General features: G+C 44.2%; 1 protein-coding gene across 2 annotated transcripts in view; it reads left to right on the top strand.

Annotated features, from left to right (window-relative positions):
• LOC132378264 (secernin-1-like) overlaps nt 1–18,136 on the top strand; it is a 58,697-nt gene that overhangs the window by 30,478 nt on the left and 10,083 nt on the right. For both annotated transcript variants that reach the window (XM_059945035.1, XM_059945036.1), the window contains exons 4-6: nt 3,999–4,201; nt 7,684–7,881; nt 11,106–11,262. In XM_059945035.1, the coding sequence (XP_059801018.1) occupies nt 3,999–4,201; nt 7,684–7,881; nt 11,106–11,262 (558 nt within the window). The remainder of the gene's footprint in view (nt 1–3,998; nt 4,202–7,683; nt 7,882–11,105; nt 11,263–18,136) is intronic.

An 18,136-nucleotide genomic window follows, 5' to 3' on the forward strand; every position in this document is an offset into this window, starting at 1 on the left:
GATAGAGACAGAGAGATCAAGAAAGGGAAGGGAGGGTCAGTACTGGACCAGGTAAATTTGAGGGCAGGGTGGAAGTTGGAGGCAAAGTGGATGAAGTCCACTGGTTCTGCATGGTTGCAGGAAGCAGCACCGATGCAGTTGTCAATAAAGCGTGAAGTGTGGGACGGCCACCAGTGCAGGCTTGCAACGTAGACAGTTCCACGTAGCCAACAAACAGGCAAGCATAGCTGGTACCCGTGCGAGTGCCCATGGTTACACTTTTTGTTTCAAGGAAGTGGGTGGAACCAAAGGAGAAATTATTAAGAGTGAGGACAAGTTCTGCTAGGTGAAGAGAGGGGTGGAGGAAGAGAACTGTTTGGGTCTGGTGGCTAACAAGAAACAAAGAGCTTTGAGGCCTTTTGGTGGGGGATGGAGGTGTATAGGGACTGGACATCCATAGAATGATGTCCTTCTTCAAAGAAAGCTGCTCCCCTTCCTCCACTATCAGTGCTGGTTTATTTATTTATTGTCATGAGGCATGGAATATGCCCTTCTAGCCCTTCAACCACGCCACTCAGCAACCCCTGATTTAACCCTAACCTAATCCCAAAACAATTTACAACGACCAATTAACCTACTAGCTGGTACATCTCTGGAATGTGGGACAAAACTGGAGCACTCGTAGGAAACCCACAGTCATGGGGAGAGCATACAAACTCCTTTCAGCCAGCAGCAGGAATGGAATGGCGGAGAGCACTTGATTGGCCAAATGGCCTAATTCTGCTCTTATGTCATATGGTCTACAACAGTGACTATGAGATTAATAGCTTTCACTTTGAAACATTTCTAACAACAATTTAGCGTTTTAGTTGTATCCCTAAGAGCATACTGTGGTGAACTACATATACCTGTCTGGACACGCCCCCTGCTGACTGCTCCTGTGGCTCCTCCCACAGACCCCTGTATAAAGGCGATTGAGGTCTGAGCCCGGCCTCTCAGTCTCCAGGATGTAGTATGGTGGTCAACCACTGCTTGTTCCTTCTTCCAGTCAATAAAAGCCGATATCTCGCCTTTACGTCTCAGAGTGAGTTATTGATGGTGCATCAATTTTATTGACTGGATTTTAAAACATGGAAACCGTTTTATGTCCGGAAAGATTGGATTTGGACCCTCAAGACCCTGAAGCAGCTCTTGTCTTTGGCTTGCATGCTTCCAATCATACTTGGAGGAGGTTTGTGCGACTGACCCCGCCGTTATGCACAGAATTCTCCTCACGAGGGTCACCCCAAACGTTTATTCATTTATCAGGGACCTGTCGACCTATGAGGGGGCACTGGACGCCCTCAAAAGACAGTACCTGCGGCCGGTGAACACTGTCCTGAAACAGCGCAATTTGTCAAGGCCACCTGCCCTTTTGAGCAACTGAGTGTTGACTTTAAAAGTCCCCTTCCCTTCACCGACCATAATGTCTATTTTCTCAATGTTATGGACGAGTACTCGCGGTTCCCCTTTGCCATTCCCTGCCCCGACACTACTACCATGTCCATCATAAAAGCCCTGCGCCAGCTCTTCACTCGGTTCGGATATCCCTGCTATATCCACAGTGATAGAGGGTCCTCCTTTGTGAGTGATGAGCTGCGCCGGTACCTGCTAGCTAGGGGCATTGCTAGTAGTTGGACCACAAGTTATAATCTCCGGGGAAATGGGCAGGTGGAGAGGGAGAATGCCACAGTGTGGAAGGCCACACTTTTAGCCCTTAAGTCAAAAGGGTTGCTGGTCTCTCGATGGCAGGAGGTCCTCCCTGAGGCACTCCACTCTATCTGCTCCCTGTTATATATGTCCACCAATGCCACCCCTCACGAACGCCTATTCTCTTTTCCCAGGAAGTCTGTCACTGGGACCACCCTACCAGTTTGATTGACGTCCCCAGGGCCAGTGCTGCTCCGGAGACATGTGAGGAGTAATAAATACTCCCCGCTGGTTGAGAGGGTTCACCTTCTACATGCGAACCCCCAGTATGCCTACGTGGTCTTACCTGATGGGCGGGAGAACACGGTCTCCGTCCGCGACCTGGCGCCCGCAGGAGCAGCAGACCACTACCCCGAACACTCCCCGGTAATTATGAACCCTGTACCCGAGGTGACACCGCGCACACCAGGCCCTACACAGACTCCTCACGACACTCATATACAGAGCGTTTTGTACGCGTATATACCAGGTGCCTCGCAAATGCATGAGAGATCACTGACGCCTAGTGGGCTGACACCTCCAGTTAGGCCGGAACCAGCACAACCTCCGTCTCCGGTGCAAGCACCACCGGCACCTGTGCAATCACCATCACCGGCACCTGTGCAATCACCACCACTGGCACCTGTGCAATCACCACCACTGGCACCTGTGTAATCACCACCACCGGCACCTGTGTAATCACCACCACCGGATCCTGTGCAATCACCACCACCGGCACCTGTGCAATCACCACTACCGGCACCTGTGCAATCACCACCACCGGATCCTGTGTAATCACCACAACCAGCATCTGTGCAATCACCACCACCGGCATCTGTGCAATCACCACCACCGGCACCTGTGCAATCACCACCACCGGCTCCTGTGCAATCACCACCACCGGCATCTGTGCAATCACCACCACCGGCACCTGTGCAATCACCACCACCGGCACCTGTGCAATCACCACCACCGGCTCCTGTGCAATCACCACCACTGGCTCCTGTGCAATCACCACCACCGGCACCTGTGCAATCACCACCACCGGCATCTGTGCAATCACCACCACCGGCACCTGTGTAATCACCACCACCGGCATCTGTGCAATCACCACCGGCACCGGCACCTGTGCAATCACCACCACCGGCATCTGTGCAATCACCACCACTGGCACCTGTGCAATCACTATCACTGGCACCTGTGCAATCACCACCACCGTCTCCTGTGCAATCACCACCACCGGCACCTGTGCAATCACCACCACTGGCACCTGTGCAATCACCACCACCGGCTCCTGTGCCATCACCACCACCGGATCCTGTGCAATCACCACCACCGGCACCTGTGCAATCATCACCACCGGCACCTGTGCAATCACCACCACCATCACCTGTGCAATCACCACCACCGGCACCTGTGCAATCACCACCACCGGCTCCTGTGCAATCACCACCACCGGCACCTGTGCAATCACCACCACCGTCTCCTGTGCAATCACCACCACCGGCACCTGTGCAATCACCACCACCGGCACCTGTGCAATCACCACCACCGGCACCTGTGCAATCACCACCACCGGCACCTGTGCAATCACCACCACCGGCACCTGTGCAATCACCACCACCGGCACCTGTGCAATCACCACCACCGGCTCCTGTGCAATCACCACCACCGGCACCTGTGTAATCACCACCACCGGATCCTGTGCAATCACCACCACTGGCACCTGTGCAATCACCACTACCGGCACCTGTGCAATCACCACCACCGGATCCTGTGCAATCACCACCACCGGCACCTGTGCAATCACCACCACCGGCACCTGTGCAATCACCACCACCGGCACCTGTGCAATCACCACCACTGGCACCTGTGCAATCACCACTACCGGCACCTGTGCAATCACAGCCGGTGCTACGTAGATCGCAGCGACAGATTCGACCACCTGATAGACTTAACCTGTAAGAAACTTCGTCACATGGGGACTCTTTTTAAAACAAAGGGGAGGGTGAATGTGGTGAACTACATATACCTGTCTGGACATGCCTCCTGCTGACTGCTTCTGTGGCTCCTCCCACAGGCCCCTGGATAAAGGCGATCAAGGCCTGAGCCCGGCCTCTCAGTCTCCAGGATGTAGCATGGTGGTCACTCACTGCTTGTTCCTTCTTCCAGTCAATAAAAGCCGATATCTCGCCTTTACGTCTCAGAGTGAGTTATTGATGGTGCATCACATAATACTGTATATATGATTGTTCTTTCTCTATTAAATCTGATTTTTTTTTTTCTTCCAGACTTGGTTTGGAACGAGGAGCCACTGCTAAAGAGTCTTTGGATGTCATAGTTTCCCTTCTTGGAGAGCATGGACAAGGTGGAAATAATTTTGAAGATGGAGAGGCGCTTCATCTGTTCCACAGTAGCTTTCTCATTGTGGACAGAACAGAAGTCTGGGTCCTGGAAACAGCCGGCAGATACTGGGCAGCTGAGAAAATCACAGGTTGGTAAATTGCATAGGGGTTAATGTCCAATGCACTGGAAGGGAGGGCTGTACAACACTTTACAACAGTAGTGATTTAGGTTCATTTCTGCTGCTGTTAGTAAGGAGTTTCTCTGTTTTCACCGTGACCACGTGGATTTCCTCTGGGTGCTCCGGTTCCCTCCCACGTTCCAAAGACATACAGATAAAAAGGTTAATTGCTCAGATCGGTATAAATGGTCGGCATGGTTTGTCGTGCTGGAAGGGCGGGTTAGGGTTACTGAACTGAGGACGTGCTATGTTGACACCAGAAGCATGGTGACACTTGCAAACTGCACATCCTCGGATTTTGTTGGTCATTGCATCTCGCTGTACGTTTTGATGTAACAGATAAAGCTAATCTTTTCCATCTTGAAGATCAATGTGACTTCAGGAAGCTTGGTCTCTATTTCTCACTGAATGTTTGATGGAAATATTATTGAGAGCATCCCGAGCAGCTGCATCACTGCCTGGTTCGGAAATTGCACCATCTTGGATCGCAAGACCCTGCAGCGGATAGTGAGGTCAGCTGAGAAGATCATCGGGGTCTCTCTTCCCGCCATTACAGACATTTACACTACACGCTGCATCCGCAAAGCAAATAGCATTATGAAGAACCCCACGCAATGCTCATACAAACTCTTCTCCCTCCTGCCATCTGGCAAAAGGTACCAAAGCATTCGGGCTCTCACGACCAGACTGTGTAATAGTTTCTTCCTCCAAGCCGTCAGACTCCTCAATACTCAGAGCCTGGACTGACACCAACTTACTGCCCTCTACTGTGCCTATTGTCCTGTTTATTATTTATTGTAATACCTGCACTGTTTTGTGCACTTTATGCAGTCTTGGGTAGGTCTGTAGTCTAGTGTTTTTTTTTGTCTGTTCTTTTTACGTAGTTCGATGTAGTTTTTGTACTGTTTCATGTAGCACCATGGTCGTGAAGAATGTCTCGTTTTTACTGTGTACTGTATCAGCAGTTATGGTCAAAATGACAATAAAAAGTGACTTGACTTCAAATGTGGAACAATTTCCTAATCTTGCAGTTGAAACTAAAGTATTACAATGTAGGACTATCGCTATTTGAGGGGAAATATAAATTTTCCAAATGATATCAAAAGTTGTTAAATTCATAACCATGATTAATTTCACTCATTCCTCTTAAAATCACTAGTGTTCTGAATATCATGGTTGTAATCACAGCTGCTCTTCACTGAATCTTGCACTTTGAATCATACTTATCAAAGCTAGCTGTCATGTGCATAGAATGCACCTGCATATTGTATGTTATCGGTGGAATTATCAGCCTGATGCCAGTGATTGGAATCCCAACAATACAGAGAAGGATTTTTCAACATACTAACATTACTATTTTTCTCAAAGGTCAACTTTTCCTACGCTTGTTTGTATTTTTAAATAATCAACTATTTATGTGCAATTATTCAGTGAACTCTTCAGTAGTTGTAGTACGGCTGCTTCTGTATTTTTAAAGAAATTCCTCTGAAAGAGGTGTCATGCTGCTGAATCTGACTATCTCATAGGTCACTCATATCACTGGAACGTCTAGTTATTTCTCTAGACTGAGCTAGTTTTTAGTAAAGGACAACCACAGCTTCTTTTTTCTTTGTCTTTTGTCTTTGTTCATTTTCTGTACTTATGACACTTATTAAACCGACAAGTTTTATGCCTCATTGTTGACATCTGAAGGACCTTTGGATCACAAGATCACCAGGATCCAACAGGGAGGGTACAGTGTGAAAGGGAAATCTTTTCATAGCTAGATGAAGCTAGCTCATGGACTGTTTGTCCAACTCCCAGCAGGGAGGAGGCTGCATGGCCTCCATGCCGGGGCCTTGTGCTCAGAAACAGTTACTTTCCCCAAGAAGTAAGGCTGATCAATCCCTCCACCCACTAACTCAACCCTCCACAATCACAACCACCATTACTTTAACATTGCCTGTCAGTCACCTTACGTACAGACACTCCTGTATGTGGCATCACTTTTACAGAGCTACAATTAATCTGTTTATAAACAATCCTGTGTATTTACATTTATTGTGTTTTTATTACTATAGTGTTCTTATTGTGTTTCTTTTATGCTGCATCGGATCCGGAGTAACAATGATTTCGTTCTCCTTTACACTTGGGTACTTGAAATGAAATTAAACAATCTTGAAATGAGCAGTGGAGTAGGATTAATTGAGTGGCTCTTTTTAAGCACCATTCAAAAGGAATTGCATAACCTCTTGAATAATATATATTTATGTGATCAGCCTGGTGAAGATGGAATAACTGAGAGCTGGAACTGAGCTTGAGATTTCCTTGGTCTTTAATAATTGTTTCAAATTTGGGCTGTTGAAGGTCAAAGTCGAGTTTATTATCATCTGCACAAGTGTATGTCTGCACAGGTGCAATGAAAAAGTTACTTGCAGCAGCATCACAGGCATCAGATAATCAGCATTCACAGGAAAATATAAGTAAATTATACACTCATTTCACAAGGAAGTACATAATTAGAAAAGAAAGTCTATTTTAGTGCTAAGTAGCCAAAGTGTTCCTAAACTAGTGATTATGGTTGTGCCAGCTGAGTCAAGTACCAAATGATAGAAGGGAAGTAGCTGTTACTAAAGCTGGTGGAGTGGGACATCAGGCTACTACTGTACCTTCTGTCCGATGGTAGCTGTGAAAAATGGCATAGCCTGGACGGTAGGGATCTTTGATGAAAGATGTTGCCTTACAGAGGCGGACCTTCTGTAGAATCTTGGATAAACAGTAAATTAATATATCTGGAGTTAATGCATGCCTTAAAATTTACATTCTTCAAGCAACAACCACTTTTGGTATAATGCTATTGGAACTGATTTGTCGAGCACCCCCACACCATCTGCCACAAGCAGGACTTCCCAGTGGCTAAACATTTTAATTCCTGTTCCAGAGAGTCAGTCCATGGCCGCCTCCTTGTGCCAAGATGAGGCCACCCTCAGGGTGGAGGAGCAACACCTTGTATTCTATGTGGGTAGCCTCCAACTGATGGCATGAATATCGCTTTCTCCTTCCAGTAAACAAATATCCCACTCCCCCCCCCCCCCCCCGTCCTCTATTCCCCACTCTGAACTTTTACTTCTCACCTGCCTATTTTCCCCAGGTTGTTCCTCTTTCCCTTTCTCCAATGGTCCACTCTCTTCTTCTATCAGATTCCTTCATCTCCAGCGTGGCCCTTCCCCACCCACCTGGCTACACCTTTCACCTTCCAGCTAGCCTCCTTCCACCTTTTTATTCTGGCATCTGCCCCCTTGCTTCTCAGTCCTGAAGAAGCTCGGCCTGAAACACCGACTGTTTATTAATTTCCGTAGATGCCACCTGACCTGCTGAGTTCCTCCAGCATTTTGTGTGCCGTTGCTTTGTGTTTCCAGCATCTGCGCATTTTCTTGTGCTTATGACTGATCAAATATCTGTTCTGTTCATAGAGGGTGTGAGAAGCATCTGTAACCGATTATCTATAACTACCAACATTGAAGCAGAACATCCAGAACTTAGAAGTTATGCCCAAAATCAAGGCTGGTGGAACGGAGAGGAGGAATTCAACTTCTGTGCAGTATTCTCACCACCGGATCACACTCTGGATCACCACTGTCCGGGAAAAGTCATGCTGGGGGAACAAGCAGGTGAGTGGTTACAATGAACCTTTTGGATTGAAGATTACATTTATAGGATAATGAAGATTTGGAATTGGTTTATTAGCATCACATGTATGGAGATGTAGTGAAAAGTCTGTCCTTTATACTGTTCTGGCAGATCAGATCACTAACCAGTGCATTGAGATGGAACAACACACAAAAAATGCCGTGGGAACTCAGCAAGTCAGGCAGCATCTCTGGAGAGGAATAAACAATCAATGTTTTGGGCCAAGACCCTCCTCCATCAGGACTGAACATCATGCTTACTTCGGGCTGTTCACCCAAACGGATGACTATTTATTCCTCTCCATAGACGCTGCCTGACCTGCTGAATTCCTCTAGCATTTTGTGCGTGTTGCTTAAGATTTCCAGCATCGGCAGAAACTCTTACGTCCATAATTAATCAATCTTAGTCTCGTGTATTCTTAATGTTTCAACATCTACAGTTCCCTAAGGTAAAGCAAGCCAAACATAGAACATTACAGTACAGTACAGACCATTCAGTCCACGATGTTGTGCCAACCCTTAAACCTACTCTAAGATCAATTCCCTCCCACATTGTCCTCCATTTTTTCTATCATCTAAGAGCGTCTTAAATGTCCCTAATTAATCTGTCTCTACCATCATCACGGGTGGGGTGTTCTACGTATGAACTATTCTGTGTATAAATAAATAAATAACTTAGCTCTGCCACCCCCACTATATGTTCCTCCAATCACCTTCAAACTATGGCCCATTGTATTAGCCATTTCTGTCCTGTGGATAAAGTCCCTGGCTGTCCACTCTATGAGTGGATAGCTGGAACAACCACAACCCAGAAAAGAATTTCTTCCTTAATTCCGTCTTAAGAGACTCACCTTTATTCCAGTGCCATATCTCTTAGTTCTGGATTACCCCAAGAGAGGAAACTTCCTTGTAGCCTTTACCCTTAGAGATCATGCATCGGTCTCTCACAATCCATGTTCTCGGTGTTTTGTTTTATTTGCACAACTTGTCCTTTCTTGCACATTGGTTGTTTGTCAGTCTTTGTTTATGTATATTTTTTCATAAATCCTATTCTAATTCTTTCCTGTAAATTTCTGCAAAAAATGATTTGCATTATAGTATATGTGACATATACAATAGGTACTTCAATAATAAATTTGACTTTGGCTTCGTGTTTCTTCTAGGACACTGAGGTTTTTCTTAATTCCACTATTTAAGTGAAATATGCTAAATTATTTATCTTGCCTGTTCTTCCAATTAAATTTGAGAACAGCCCATTTACCATCTTCCTGATCACTCACTTCACAGACACGTCGAGCCCTCCTTCTATCCTGTTTTTGGGCCTCTGCTGGTCTTGGAAGCAAGTGCTACATTTGGTCTCTGTCTAATTCCTGAAGTGCAGAGTACGAATAACTGAGGCCTCCACATGAGTTCCTATGGCAACCCACAAGCTACATGCCTGTTGGATTGTGGATTCTTTAGGAAAAGACTGGTAGAGTGTCATATTATAATAAAGTCATACCATGTAGAGGAATCCTTAACACCTGTCCTGTACGTGACAGGATACAAACGAGGCATTCCAAATACCATTAACCAAGGTCAGTGACACTGGAGAATGTGCATCCATTACCCGTGATTCTGGTGCAGACTTTTAATTCTCTCTGGAGTCACCTTAGATACAGAAAGCCCAGCAACAATAGAATGGCAACTCTCAACTTGAGACAAGAAACAACACCTTCGTTCTGATTTGCCTGTGAGGAAAATCAGCTTGGATTTCTGCTAAAATATTTAATCGTGGGGGCTCAGCCAAGCCCAGTCCTCATTTAAATACAGAGAAGTAATTTATTTTTCCTTGGAGGTACAGCATGGTAACAGACCCTTCTGGCTATAAAAGCCCATGCTATCTATGTGACCAATTTATCTACTAGCCTGTATGTCTTTGGAATGTGGGAGGAAACTGGAGCACTCAGAGGAAACTCTCACGGTCACAGGGAGAATGTACTCCCTATAATTCCATAGATCATATCATTCCCATAGTTAACATAGACCATAGAACACAGAACAGAGGAACAGGCACTACAGCCCACTATGTTGTGCTGAACCCCATAAATTAGTAAGCACACACTCCAGAAAATCTGCAGAAGCTGGAAATCCAAAGCAACACACACAAAATGCTGGAGGAACTCAGCAGGTGAGCAACGTCTATAGAACAAAATAAACAGCTATTCCCTCACATTCATTCCTGACGCCCTTCATCAGGATTGTAATCCTAACTAAACTAATCTGCCTACGCAATGTTCATATCCTTCCATTTCCCTCACATTCATGTGCCTATCTAAAAGTTTCTAAAGTATCTGCCTCTACCACCACCCCGGACACTACACTCCAGGCAATCACCTCCTTTGAAATACCCCCCCTCACTTTAAATGCATGCCCTCTTCTTGCATGAAACATTTTATAGTTCAATGGGGGTCAGAAAGAGCAGGAATCATACCCAGTCTTTCAGGCAGGGAATGTGGGCCATTTGCAAGGAATACATTGCTGTGCTTGGACGGTTACATTCAGTACGAATCAAATAGTGACAACAGCTGTAAGTTCTTTTCCAAGTCGCCCGCTGTGCTGCCTTGCAACTATACTGTTGCTCAGCATAAGAGAGAGATAATAACTCTGGTGGAAAATCCTTTTCATGCATAACTGTGTGAACACCTTCACCAGACATTCTACATTGTATAGCTACATTACCGAAGTGTTGGATACGGCCCAGTCCATCACAGAAAAAGCCCTCCCAGTCACTGAGTCAGTTACAAGGAGCACTGTCGTAAGAAAGCAGCATCCATCGTCAAGGACACCCATCATTCAGGCCATGTACTTTCCTCACTGATACCATCGGGTAGGAGGTACAAGAAAATTCTACTGTGAATGCTTGTAAGAAAATTAATTCAGGGTAGTATATGTGACATATTCATACTTTGATAATAAATTTACTTTGAACTTTGAATGAAATGAGAAAACTGGTGCAGAACTTTTGATCACCTTAAATTTATGGAATGTGGGACACCAGCCAGGAATTTTGAAAGAACAAAGGGATTAAATGATGGTTTTGTCAGTGGTTCAGCTGAGGCAGGAAGTTCAGGTTGATTCAATAAATTTCTAACAATGTACTGTTTGGAGTTTCAAAGGTTTCCTGAATTGTTGTGGTAAAGCCCATTGCTTTTTGTTCTCTCCAGGAAAGATCACCTTGCAAACGATGATGGATGCGTTACGTGACAAGGACTGTATGGATCAGAACTCCTTCCTCGTCATGGGAAGTATGGTGTCCGTCCTTCCTCAGAGCAGCAGCTCGACTTGCATCCATTTCTTCACGGCCACTCCTGACCCCGCCAGGTTGGTTCCCCATTACCAGATCAAACAGAGTGTAATGGGCAAATCACTTGATAACCTGGGGCCTCTGTCTACCCTCTCCATCAAATGCAAAACTGCTCAATTCATAGAAAATAAATCCATTTTCCTACAGTTTTAACTGCTGCACAGCTGCAATCTTATTTTTGTTTTTCATCTTGCAGTTTATTTAAGACCTTAATAAGATATAGGAGTAGAATTAGGCTATTTGGCCCATCAGATCTGCTCCACTATTTCATTATGGCTGATCCATCTTCTCTCTCAGCCTCGGTCTCCTGCCGTTTCATTGCATCCACTCATGCCCTGGCAATCTATCAACCTATCTGCTTTAAATATGCCCAATGACTTGGCCTCCACAGCTGCCTGAGGCAACAAATTCCACAAATTCACTACTCTTCTGGCTAAAGAAATTACTCCTAAAAGAACACCCCTCTATTCTGAGGCTGTGACCTCTGGTCCTAGACTCCCTCACCGTGGGGAAACATCCTCTCCACATCCACTCTATCAAGACCCTTCAACATTTCAACGAGACCCCCTCATTAATTGATAACTAGAACTTCAATTTAAAATGTGTAACAGAGATCACTGCAGCTAATGAGACAAACCAGTCAGTTTCTTCAGTTGCAAGCAGATCAAGTGAAAAAATTAGTTCAATCTATTTTTTAAAATTATCACTCCAATATTAGAATAGATCTGACTGAGATGTTAATGATTTATTAATAATGTATATCTCCGTGGCCACTAAAATGATTGAAAGGAAGTTTCAGGGTGTGGTACAAGGAACATTTTAGCACCTCCGTCCCATGTCTTGGACACTGCCAAAGTATCATTTGCCTTTGGAAAAGATTGATAACGGGTGAATGGACATTTCAATGAACATAATTGTGTTCTTTAACTTCAACAGAAAGCACCAATAACTCTATTCAAGTACCAGAGCTATAGAGCAATACAGCACAGAAACAGGCCATTTGGCCCATCTAGACCATGCTGAACTATGATACCACTACCTGCACCAGGTCTATAGCCCTCCACACCCTGCCAATCTGTTTATCTATCCAAATTTCTCTTAATGGTACAATCATACCTGTGTCTACTACATTTGCTTACAACTCGTTCCACATCGAGCACCACCCTTTGAGTGAAGAAATTTTCCCTCAGGTTCCCTTTAAATATTTCACTTTTCACCCTTAATCTATGACCTCTAGTTCTAGGCTCACCCAACCTCAGTGGGAAAAGGCTGCTTACATTTACCCTATCTATACCCTCTATCAAATCTCTCCCCATTCTCCTGCTCTCCAGGGAATAAAGTCCTAAACTATTCAACATTTCCCTATTTAGAATAGATACTCAGTGGTCCCTTTATTAGATTCTCCTGTACACCTGCTTGTTATTGTAAATATCTGATCAGCCCATCATGCGACAGCGACTCAATATGTAAAAGCATGGAGACATGGTCATGAAGTTCAATTGTTGGTTGGACCAAACATCAGAATAGGGAAGAAATGTGATCTAAGTGACTTTGACTGTGGAATGATTGTTGGTGCCAGATGGGGTGGTTTGAGTAACTCAGAAACTAATGATCTCTTGGGATTTTCATACACAACAGTCTCTAGAGTTCATGGAGAGTGGTGTGAGAAACAAAAAACATCCAGTGACTGGCAATTCTGTGGGTGAAATTGCCTTGTTATTGAGAGACGTTGAGGAAAATGGCCGGATTGGATCAAGATGACAAAGGTGACAATACAAACATGAGAAAACCTGCAGGTACTGGAAATCCAAGCAACACACAAAATACTGGAGGAACTCAGCAGGCCAGGCAACATCTATGGAACAGAGTAAACTGTCAATGTTTCAGCTTGAGGCCCTTCCATCAGGGCATGTGACTGTAACTCAAATAACCACACATTAATGGTGCACAGAAGGCCATTTCTGAATGCAGAGCATGTCAAACCTTGAAATGTGTGGGCTACAGCAGCGGAAGACCACGAACATACACCCAAAGGCCACTTAGTAGGTACAGGAAGTGTCTAATACAGTGGCCAGTGAGTGTGAATCACTTGGAAAACAACAGGCAAGGAGGTCTGTTCATCCTGCAGTAATGGAACAACCATTCTTGCCACCCTGTGCTGAAAACTTGAATAAATTAACTTGTATTCGAATTCAAACTCTGCATTTGCCAGTGAGTTCTTGGAATTTTATCTGGTTTCTCTGACAACTTGCTTGTCTTTGATATTGTTCCTACAAAGAATCAAAATGTTACAAAACTGAGAAAGCCATTTAGCTCATTGTCACTGTGCAAGTTCTTTGGCAAAGTTGTCTAATTATTCACATTCCCATGCTGTGAGCCCTTAAGTCAAGTCAAGTTTATTGTCATTTAACTATATACTTATATATATTGTATATAACTATATAATGTACATATATATACATATGGTTATATACGTTATATACAATTATATAGCATTGTCTCGATGCTATCAATGGTGCTCCTGTAAAACGCGGTTAAGATGGGGTATTTATCCCATCCACTTTTGAGCATTTATGAACAAATCTCTTTCCTCCATCCTTTCAGGATCCAACTCCTATTTTCTAGGCAGAATCAGAATCGGGTTTATTAGCACTGAAATATGTGGTAATTTTTGTGGCAGCAGTACAGTGCAATGCATAATAAATTACTATAAGCAAATAAATTGTGCAATAGTGAGATAGAAGTTACAAAAGCCTGAAAATACTTATCAGCAACCTCAAGCACAGTTCTGCCTCACTCTTGTACGACTATGAAACCGTTCCCTAGTATGATAAGAGGGACCCTTGCCTGCGCTATCCACCTCATCATGATCTTGCACCTTAATGTTTACCTGGACTGCACTTTCTCTGTAGCTCTTACACTTTATTCTGCATGCTGCAATTGTTTTACCTTGTACTACTACAATAACAATAAATAAAAACAAGCTTTTCTCTATCTTGGTGCACTGTCGTATCCTAGCAAGTGGCCATTTGAACTGGCTTCTTGACTCTTCAGAATCAGAATCATCAACATATGTCATGAAATTTGTTGTTTCGTGACAACAGAACAGTGCAATACATAAAAAGATCTCTAAATTACCATAAGTATATACAAAAAGTAAATAGTGCAGAAAGGGAGCAAAGTACGGTACATAGTGTCACAGACTGTTCTGAAATCTGATGGTGGATGGGAAGAAACTGTTCCTAAAATGACGAGTGTGCATTTTCAGGCTCCTTTATCTCCTCACTGATGGTTGGAATCATGTCCTGGATGGCAAAGGTGGATGATGATGGATCCTACCTTCTTGAAACATCACTTTTTGAAGAAGTCTTCGATGGTGGGGAAGCTTTTGGTCATGATAGAGCTGACTGATCCATGCGTGGCCAAATGGTTAAGGCTTTGGGCTGGCGATCTGAAGGTCATTAGTTCGAGCCTCAGCCGAGGCAGCGTGTGTGTCCTTGAGCAAGGCACTTAACCTCACACTGCTCCTGCACATTTATAGCCCGGGGCGGCGGACAAGACAAGACAATACCAACCCTCAACAGCTTTTTCTGACCCTGTGCATTGGCTCCTCCGTACCAGATGGTGGTGCAACCAGAGGCTGGCACAGCAGCATTTCACTTAGCACAATCATTTTACAGTGCCAGTGCCCACTGACGTCTGTAAGGAGTTTGTACGTTCTCCCTGTGACCGTATTTCCTCCGGATTCACTGGTTTCCTCCCACATTCCAAAGATGTACAGTATGGTTTGTGTCAGTGAGTTGTGGGCTTGCTATGTCGGTGCTGACTGTGTAGGTCGTTAACGCTTCCTCATTATGTGAAGTATCGTCAGATGTGGGTGATCAAGGTCCCATGGCCATGATTGTTCTTGGCAAATTTGTCTACAGAAGTAGTTTGCCATTACCTTCTTCTGGGCAGTGTCTTTAGAAGGCAAGTGACCCCAGCCATTACCAATACACTTCAGAAGTTTTCTGCCTGGTGTCAGTGGTCGCATAACCAGGACTTGTGATATGCATCAACTGCTCATACGACCATCCACCACCTGCTCCCATGGCTGCACCTGACTCTGATCGGGGGTCTAAGCAGGTGCTACACCTTACCCATAGGTGACCTACAGACTAGTGGAAGGAAGGAGTGCCCTACACGTCCTTTGGCAGAGATATATCTCCACCCCACCACCTACTAACATCGTTAACACAAAATGATGCATTTTAACATGCGTTGGTGTACATGTGACAAATAAAGCTAATTACTCTTTATCACTTTAGGATGCTCCCCACAGTACATCTGTAGAAATTTGCCAGGGACTTCAACATGCAGAATTTTCTCAAACTCCTAATGAATAACTGCCTTTGGATACTAATGCTTCTGCAATGGGGAGTAGTTTCTGGTCAAGACAAAGCATCGGTCCTGTTGGTATCTGTATAAGGTTTCTATTTAGTGATGCAGCATGTTAACAGGCCATTTTGGCCTAACAAGCCTGTGCCACCCAGTACACCCAGGTGACCAATTATTCTACTAACCCCTGTGTCTTTGGACAGTGGCAAGAAACCAGAGCACCCGGAGGAAACCCTCGTGGTCAAGAGGAGAATGTACAGCACACACTTGCTACAGGTAGCGACAGAAATTGAACCTAGGTTGCTGGCACTGTGATAGAGTTATGCTAACTGTTATGCTACTGTGCCCTAAGACCTAGGAGCAAGATTAGGCCATTTCTTTCAAAGCAACAAAACTCTGCAAATCATTGAACATGGGGACCTTCTGAGTGACATTCAGCTCTGATGTTGAGAAATTGGTATCACTCCACCAAGCCCATCCATCTTTTTGAAAGATGAAAAAGCAATGAAATTAACAGTTTGACTGCTAATGATAGCTCTAAAATCGTTGATGACAATGGTTTTTACTGTAATTAAGTAAATACTGCATTTTATTTGTAATGTTAAATAAGTCTGAATAATTTTTACAATTATTTGTCACTGCTTTGAATTTGCAGTTTCTATTTTCTTTCTCTGCACATCGTAAATCAAAATCCTTCATAGTTTTCACATAATAACTGGAAAGGAAGGTGGGGGTTGGTTGCTGGGGATGTGGTCTGGAAGCCAAGGGGACAGTAACACAAAAAAGTTTGGGAACTACTGCTCTAAGATTTATTGTCTTCCTCTTTGGCATTTCTTTCACATTCTTTCTCATCCAGATTCCAGGATATTCTGGAGAATTTTGTTTAGTATTTTACTCCTGGATGTCGCCAACTCCCATTGTATAAATCTAGTAAAGGTCTGATATCCCTGCACATAAACATCAAACAGCAAAGACAAGGCCATTAGAAAATTCAGAAATGTAAAACATTATTACCGTGATCCCTCCTTAATTTGAGATTGAAATTGCTAGGGTCTTCACAGTCCTAAACATAACTGCAGAGCTTACCACCTTTAAATCTGTTTTTTTTTAAGATGCTGCATTAAATTGCCTGCTTCTACAGAATATCTCGGCTTTTGGTGAACCACTCTAGTTGCCGTATTCTCTCATGCACTGCCAGCCTCTGTTCAGACAGACTGCCAGTTTGTTCTGAGCAAGCTGGAAAGGCTGCCTGTGCTCCCCCACTCTCCCCCTCCCCGACGATCACTTACTAAATGCCAAGCTGATGGTGTAATTTATCAAACTTGAAAAATTATATCAACGTTTTAAGAATAAAATGAAATGAGCTGAAAGTGCAGTATTTTTGCTTGACAACTCTTAAATTAATATGTGAACTTCCACAAACAATGGACTCACTTTCATGGACTCTATAATTAATGTTCTCAAAATTATTTATTTATTATTATTATAAATGGTTTTGCATTTTTTCTGAGTACTTTGCAAACATCTAAGGTGCATATATATAGCTAGGGTGCCTAAGACTTTTGCTCAGTACTATAGTAATTTTATGTATTGCACTGTACTGCTGCTGTATATGTGAGTAATGATAAACCTGGTTCTGTTACAGGTCTCTATTGTAGACTGAGAGTTGAAAGGAGGCAGGGAGAGGGGAATCATGTTTGGGAAAGGGGGAAAGGTGAGGGGAGGGAGCAGGAAGCACCAGAGAGAATTTCTGGAGTGATCAATAAACCAATTGTTTGGAATCAAATGACCGTGCCTGGATTCTCAGGACTGTGTGTGTCTGCACCTGTACCGTCCCCCACCACTGGCAGTCTTCCTGTGTCACATGTGCCACACACCTCCCACAACACTCCACCCTCACCATTCCCAACCCTGCAAGGGTTGAGGGTTGGGCCAGAGTCCGGCTCACTACTCCATGAGATTTATTCATCTCTGTGCTGTACTGAGGCTGTGGCCTGCAACGAATGGACTCCAGGAACGGCTGCATGATGATCAGCTTCATGGCTATGAACTCACTTTTGCGAACTTTAGTTTGGATAATTATTTGCTTTATTTTTAGTGTTTGCATGATTTGTTCTTTGTTCTGCACATTGGGTGTTTGGTGAGCTTTTTTAATGGGTTCTATTAGCTTTCTTTATTTTGTTGCTTCCTGTAAGGAGATGAAATTCAAGGTTGAATATAGTCTATGTACTTTGATAATAAATATACTTCAAACCTAATTTCTTTATTTCTGAGGACTCCATAGTCAGAGTTGACCATGGATGTTGCATCCTAGCAGTCTAGATACATAAGCCTGGGCAGTACAATATAGCAATCCCTCATAGCAAGCTCCCCCACTCCACGCAACTGATGAATACAAATGAACAGCAGAGACCGATACAGTTTGGTACCAGCAGCATCGCAGGAGTTGCCAGTCAGCATTGAACTCAATGTGGGACTGCCTTAGGGACTCCATCTCCGGATTTTTCCCTCGGG

The sequence above is a fragment of the Hypanus sabinus genome, chromosome 20, assembly GCF_030144855.1.
Source record: "Hypanus sabinus isolate sHypSab1 chromosome 20, sHypSab1.hap1, whole genome shotgun sequence".
Classification (NCBI taxonomy): Eukaryota; Metazoa; Chordata; class Chondrichthyes; order Myliobatiformes; family Dasyatidae; genus Hypanus; species Hypanus sabinus.